This window comes from Copadichromis virginalis, linkage group LG15 (assembly GCF_057382275.1).
Source record: "Copadichromis virginalis isolate Kocher_CV1m ecotype Utaka linkage group LG15, C_Virginalis_male_GT1.1, whole genome shotgun sequence".
Classification (NCBI taxonomy): Eukaryota; Metazoa; Chordata; class Actinopteri; order Cichliformes; family Cichlidae; genus Copadichromis; species Copadichromis virginalis.
Genome location: NC_140632.1, coordinates 21,430,069 through 21,437,534, shown reverse-complemented (window position 1 = coordinate 21,437,534; position 7,466 = coordinate 21,430,069). Strand labels below are relative to the sequence as shown.

The window sequence follows — 7,466 nt, the reverse complement described above, 5'->3', positions numbered from 1 at the left end:
CTATTTCAGAAATGCAATGAGGAACCAACACGTGTTAGAGCAAGAAAGAAAACATCTTATCTGTTACAGCTTGGACATCAACAGCAGATAGTTGTCCTCTTCACCTGGCCCTCTATATCAGCATAATATTAGCATAAATCACAGGAAGTGGACACAGCATCTCTACAAGAAGGACTATTTCAGAGATTAATTTTTAATGTGAGAAACAGGAAGGAGAAAGACGGAGAATGGCTGAATTCAGGTGGATTCAAATGTTTTCATCAGTGATACTAATGCTTCAATTGTCAGGTAAGAATATTTAAACGTTTAAAAATGAGATTACAAAAGCTTAGTTTGTTGACATTATTGATTTTATTCTTTTCTTCACAGCAGCAGCAGCTGACTACTCTGAGTTTATTATCAGGAATGAAGGTGAGGTCACTTTGTCATGTGAAAATGTGACAGATGATCAAGATAAATGTGACAGAACTACCTGGCTCTTAAGTCAGTCAAATAGAGCCGTAGTAACACTGTTTGAAAACGGGAAGATTCACCAAGGGGTCAAAAATAAATCAGACAGACTGAGTGTCACAGCAAAATGTTCTCTGGTTATAAAGAAGCTCACAGCTGAGGATGTTGGTCAGTACACCTGCAGAAGGTTCAACAAATCAGGACAAAAAGAAGGTTCAGACTCTGTAGCTGAGCTGTCTGTTGTTAACCGTGAGTATTTCCATCATAATGTTTTCAGATTATTAGAACATCAAACTGAAACATTACAATAACTATAACTACAGTGATGATTACTGTAAATGTTATTCTTGTTCTCTCTTTTTTAACAGTAACTGAATATAAGGATGATGACACAGTGACATTGAAGTGCTCTGTGTCCACATATAAAGAATGTAAATACACTGTGAAGTGGCTCTATGGTAACAAAGACCTGAGGATGTCACAGTCTGCCTGCAGTGTGACCTTTGCAACATCTGATCACATTTACACATCCAAGAACTCTGAGATGTTGAAGTGCCAAGTAGCACATGGTGGAAACGTGCAGGAGTTTATCTTCAGTCAATCTTCTGGTCAGAGAAGGGATACGTAAACATTTCAGTCCTTACAATAACTTCATCCTGTTATAAACAAACAAAGAACTTTTTTGGGGATATGATCATAGAAAAAGTGCTTGTATGATTGGGTGAATAAGGCGAGTTGTATAAAGCGCTTTGAAGTCAGGTAAAGTAGAAAAGCACTGCAAAAGAAGCACAATTTAACAGACTTCAGAAGCCCGCTCCTACCAACAGTCAGCGTTGGATTCTTATACACGATACACTTACTTCACTTCAGCAAGTTCCCAAAAATAAGCTGTAAAAGAAAACATCCTGTGGAGATGTATTAATGGAAAGAAGGAAAAGGGGAAGTCAGCTTAATGAGGCTGCTGTTCATTTTCTGTTCCAGTTTATAAAAAAGCTTATTTTTAAAAAACATTTCTGTCAGTGAAATAACATTATAACCAGAACAATATTTCTTTGTTGGTCATTTTAAGCAAATATAATGATCTTAACCGAGTAATTTTATACAACCTAAAACACATTTGATTTTTATACATCAGGATTTTAAAAAGACAAGAACCTGCAGACATAATGTGTTTAATGTTTTTCTTTTTCTTCAGGTGTGTGGAAGTTTATTGTTGTAGCGCTGGGGTTAACAGTACTCATAATGAGTGCTTTCATAGGCATCATATGGAAGAGAGTTAAAGGTGAGAGCTTTCACAAGACTGAGCTTTCATCACCAGGGAGACTGCAGAAACCAGGATGGACTTTCATTCTAAAAGCTTGAATTGATTTTTCTCTTTTTCAGGACACAAATCACAGATGAATGAAAATGCTGTGAGTTATAACACTTTCATGCTATATACGAGTAATCAGTCTTTCTCACTGATGTGATTATAGTCTGCTGTGTTTATGAGGCTTCTTTGTCTGTTTTATTTGTTCCAGGAACTCAGTTTAAACCCTGCAGTGACTCTGTCTGCTCCAGGAACCATTCAGGACTCTGTGAGCTCAAATACTTACTCACCACTAGGGATGGGTATCGTTTAGGTTTTATCCGATACCGGTGCCAAATCGGTACTTTTGAAACGGTGCCGGTGCTCAAACGGTGCTCAAACCGGTGCTTAAAGAATGGAGAACACAAAATTGGTCCAAAAACCTCTCATGTTCAGCTGGTTTTTTGTAAAAAGATAACAATGTTAGCCTTTTCTGCAGCTATGGGGCATATATGGTATCACTCTTGGCTGGAAGCAGTGCTTAAACAATGGAAAAAACACAAACTTTATCCAAAAACCTCTCATGTTTAGCTGTTTCCCTCTTTTTCTTTGGTCATTTTAGCCTTTTTGGCCAGAGTGAAGGGAGTATCTGCCATCAAACAAGAAGACAGCCGCATGTACCTATGATGATGTTTGCTAGTTCACCTTACCTGCATTAATGTAATAACGTGGTTAGCCTACTCAATGTAAATTACACACGAACAACATTAAGCTACTCACGCAGAGACGAACGGCTGCTGCTGCTGCCATCATCATCCTCATCATTTCTGCTACACTGGCAGGGCTAGGGGCCAGGACTCTACTCTTCGTGTTTTTGGGGATGTTGCTAACTCCGGGTCTGATAACAGGCACCACACCCGCAGTAGATGTGCTCGGTGTGAGGTCTCGCAGCAAGCTATCAAATACAGCGCATTTCTGGCCTTTTAAAAAAAAAACGCTATGCGTCGCCAGGTATTTCATCGGATTTGATGTGTTACTTCCTTTGACAGTATCACAGTATCAGCTTAAAGCACTTGTTGCAGGCTGCTGAGTTTGCATATTTTGCTGTGAAGTACAGCCAGACTTTTGACCGCTTCGCCTTGGACATTTTTAATCTGTAGCTCTGCTCTAAAAGAATGTACGTACCTGGGCCCGCCTACTATCCTCGGAAACGTAAAATGATTGGCTAGAATCTAAAGTGTATCACAGCTCAGGAAAAAAAAGCACCGAAATAAAGCACCGAAATGTGCGCTGCTTTTCGGTCTGGTTACTACCGTTTATGGCACCGGACACCGGTACCCATCCCTACTCACCACTTGTATTTGTTCTCCCATATGTTGAATCTAAGCATTACTGAGCAGTCTCTATGTTGTCGTATCTGTGCAGGCTGAATCTGAATACGCTGTTCCCTATTCCTCCATCAGCTACACTAACAACACCACCAGTAAAGCTCAGGTAAGCTGTCCTGTTGGTTATTCAGGTGATGTCAGTTAATAACAATAAAAATTCCCATGAAAGAGCAAGGTAAATGTTGATATCTGAGTGTTAAGAATAAATATTAAGATTATAATACTATTATCATATCTGCCTTACCCTACATTATTATGGTCTTAATTATTTTGTTTTTTGTGTATTAACTTTCAGGTTGTAGGTCAAGATGATGATGATGAAGATGATGACACAGTGACCTACATCACCATGAAAAGTCACATCACTTCTGCTGCACCCTCCAGTGATCCCAGCAGCCTCTATGCTGCCGTTAACAAACCAGTGAGAGACACGTGTTGACGAAACAGCTACAGCTCATACAAGCTTTCTTACGTTACACTGGTTATGGTTGCGCTCAGGCCCTTTTTAACCTGTTATTTGTATCAGATTGTGTAAAAATGTTTCTAATAGGCTTAAGTTCTCCATGTTTAACAAAAAGGATATTATACTGCTCATTTACATTTCTAACACAGAATGTTGCACTATGTTTTATCCATAAATTGTCTCCAGTTTGACAAAGTTCAGAATTTATTACTGTAGCAATCCCTTTATCCAGAAGGGGGTGCTGTATATTCATTATAACAAAATGTGAAGCAGTGGAAGAAATAATCTAACATCCTCAGACATAATAAAAGTCACATGTTACATCAGCTGTTTCTGCTTGCAGTCATTTAAACATATATATCTCAGAACTGTTTGAGTGTGTGTTTCAAAGCTGAATTAGTTAATTATTCCGTATTCAACAATATAGAATCACAATGGAAAACATCCTGTGATTAACACTCCTCTAAATCCCTGTGCTTTGTGAAAATCATCTCTTTGGGATTTATGATTTGTTCGTCTCTGTAAACTTTTCGATTGGACAAATGGGAGAGAGGGGTTTCACCCACTCAAGGTGCATTTCCTGCTACTCCCTCTGCTCGACGCAGCAGGAAAACTGTTATTGCACCACACAAGGAAAAGAAAAAACATGGTTTTCAAAGTGTGTGCTGCTTCTCATTGCAATTGTATCTGTGGCGTCTGATACGAGCCCTTTTGGTTTGGCGGTGTGCGTAAACTCTGAGCATTATGATTCAGTTTCTCATATTGCAGAAGTAAATAAAGTAAAGTGGACAGGACAACCAAACCTTACTTAACTATCTAAGAGATGAATTTTAGGAGTCACTTTAACAACAACTGGCTGTTAATAAATGAGGAACATGGAAGCTGTGACAGTCTGGTTGTGTAAGAATAATGGCAGAAATGTGAGAAAGAAAGCTGAAAGTCATAATGAGGAAGTCATAGATCGAAAACTACAGGAAGAAGACACGCTTATGCTTTAGAAGCCTGAGAAGAAAGGAGAGACTGAGAGACATGATGGTTACATTTAGATGGATAGAAATGTTTCTGTTCTTTGTACTCATGCTTCAGTTTGGAGGTAAGGATGATTTTTACACTGTAAATCATCTTAGGATTTGAAAACTAACTCTTCTTTTTAATTTTAGTAATATCATTTTTATTTAGCACACAAAGCTGTGGTGTTTCTGTGAACAATGAAAACTGAGTTTGATGCACTCTTGAAAAATGTAGTGTTAACATTTTTGATTCTGTCATGTTCTCAGGAGTAAATAGTGGAGATCTTCCACTCTCCTTCACTGTCAGAGATGGAGATAAAGTCACTTTGCCTTGTGAAAACGTGATCAACAATCATCACAACTGTGACACTACTGTCTGGCTCTTCACTGATTCAAGAGGCACACCATCAGTAGAGCTGGTTAATCTTGGACAAATCAAAGAAAAAGCCAAATCAGACAGACTGAGTGTTACAGCAGAATGCTCACTGGTTATAAAGAAGGTCACAGCTGAGGATGTTGGTCGTTACACCTGCAGACAGTTTAGAGGCAATCCAGGGAGACAGCAAGGTCCAGATGCTGTGGTTTATCTGTCTGTTGTTAGCAGTGAGTATTTGCAACACTATATTTTGAGCTCAAACCATCCTGTTAGAACAACATGCTGACAAGTTACATTTTGAAAAAAGGAAACTTATATTTATTTGGTATTTCTCTTGAATTTCATCTTCACCAGTGACTGAACACAAGAAAGCTGTTGAGGTGACTTTAAACTGCTCTGTGTGGACATATGGACGGTGCAAACACAAAGTGAAGTGGATCCATATCAGTGAAGCTCTGGATAGAGATTACTCAAATTTAAAAACATCGGAGTCTTCCTGCTCTGCTGCTGTGACATTTCTGAATGATGCATCACTCATATATCAACTTATGACTTTAACTGTAGCGTAACAACAGAAGGAAAAAAAGAGCAGCTTTTTACCTTCAGCGCTCAGTCATCAGAAACCAGGAGAGATTCTGAAGAACCTTTCAAAATAACTTTGCATTAATCTGACTAATTACCTAAAATATCCGCTCATTTTATTGATCTGAAGCTTTACAGTTTTTTCTGATTTCTTAAGCACATTTTTTGTAACTATTGGCTAATTTTGCAAAACTCTTCACACAAATAAGAAAACCTGTCACCCAATAATCAAAACATTGTAGTTCTCTTGTAAAAGCAAACACAGCTAGATTAACTCTTCACACCTTCATAAAAATGGTGTTTCCGTATCAAACAGTACACACAAGCCATCATCTACTAAGCACACAATGCGCCAACTGCACACTGATGGTATGAATACAAAACACATCTGGCTTTTGCTTTCTCTGTGCACAAGGTAAGCTATGTCAGTTTGAGCTCATACTTCTGTCATAGATCCATAAGCATAGAGGGATCCAAACTTCAAGTACTGGTGTTTAGTCAAACACATCAAAACAAACACAAGTGTTTATTTCCAAGTATAGGATTATTTGCAATCGCCATAATGACTATATGGGTTACTTGGTCTGCAGTGAACATGCTTCCTCTGCCCCCAGCATCTGGTCATCTAGCAATTCTGTAAAGTAACAATTTCAGTATTTTTACATCAATGGTATTGGTGTGTTTCTCATTGGCATATGGCAGTGCTACAAATCTTTGTGCGAAGTGACTGTACTAACCGATTCTCATTTCAAGATGTCCTTATGGTACTTGCTACAGTGTAGCGGCTCGAGTTAGGCTGGACCCGTTGGCCAGCTACCCTCAGGGTCATTCCACGGTTGATTACATGGTCCACTATTGTAGCTCTGATGTCATCAGCAATTCTATTTCTTACTCTTCCTATCCTTCCTCTCCCCCTCTCCTCATCTTCCTCTCCCCCCTCCTCGTCTTCCTCTTGCTCCTCCTTGTCCTTGTCGTCCTCTTCATCCTACTTCTTCACCTCCACGTCCTCTTCCTCGGCCTCCTCTACTTCTCACTCTTTCTGCTCCCTCCATTGTACTCCGCACACACAGCTTACCTGTATTATAGTGCTTAGGCTGATTGCAAAGTGGACTAATTATCTAAAAAAGTTTTCACATGGGAAAGTGTGCCAGACAGTTGGCAAATTAGTGTTAATGATAGCCATACATGTGTATACTTTTGCTAGGAGTGTGTTGGAAATTTGGTAATTGAGTGTTGTGCAGTGAATTGTGCCTACAGTTTTGCAAAGTGTGTGTTACAAAATTGCAAACTGAGTGCAAAGCAGTTTTTGTGCTTTTAGTTTTGCAAACTCAGTGAGTGGTTTTGCTATAAGTCTGAATAGTTTTAGAGATTGTGCTACAGGAATCACAGTTAGGGTTTCAGCATTCAGAAAAAACTGTAATTGACTGAACTTAGTTTCCTAATGAAAGGTCCACTGAATTTTATTCAGGTGAGAAATCAAATACTGCAACAACAATAAAATCAGAAACTACAACTGGAAACACAACAAAAGAGCTGGAAATCATGGATGATTCAACAAAATTACAAGGTAATCAACAATATTCAGCTTTTTTTTTTTCAATATTTCTATATTTTAGAATGAAATGTTTTAATTTCAGATACATGTTTTTTTTCCTCTGTATTCATCTACATTAAAAAACAAAAACAATCAGAAAATGACATTTAAAATATTATTTTCATGCTTTTCATGCTCTGTCTCCAGGCTCATGCTGGTACAGGCTCATCATAGTGCCTCTGGGTTTAGCAGCACTTAAAGCAGCTGTTGTGGTCATCAACATCTGGACAAGAGCTGGTGAGAATGTTCACACATAAGCAAGAAGGGTTGATAAACCAGACATGAAGCTCTGAAGAAGCACGGGTTTATGATTTT

The 7,466-nt window shown here is 38.6% G+C and overlaps 2 protein-coding genes across 2 annotated transcripts; both read left to right on the top strand.

The window, feature by feature from the left end:
- Positions 1-3,905, top strand: LOC146692344 (uncharacterized). Its single transcript, XM_085432480.1, has 8 exons — positions 1-288; positions 370-699; positions 819-1,058; positions 1,646-1,732; positions 1,834-1,862; positions 1,971-2,027; positions 3,164-3,232; positions 3,422-3,905. The coding sequence occupies exons 1-8, from the start codon at positions 228-230 to the stop codon at positions 3,563-3,565; spliced, it is 1,017 nt and encodes a 338-aa protein (XP_085288606.1). The 5' UTR covers positions 1-227; the 3' UTR covers positions 3,566-3,905.
- Positions 3,906-4,527: 622 nt separating this feature from the next.
- Positions 4,528-7,466, top strand: LOC146692343 (uncharacterized). Its single transcript, XM_085432484.1, has 4 exons — positions 4,528-4,682; positions 4,867-5,202; positions 7,026-7,124; positions 7,299-7,466. Exons 1-4 carry the CDS (start codon positions 4,619-4,621, stop codon positions 7,406-7,408), a joined length of 609 nt encoding a protein of 202 aa, XP_085288610.1. The 5' UTR covers positions 4,528-4,618; the 3' UTR covers positions 7,409-7,466.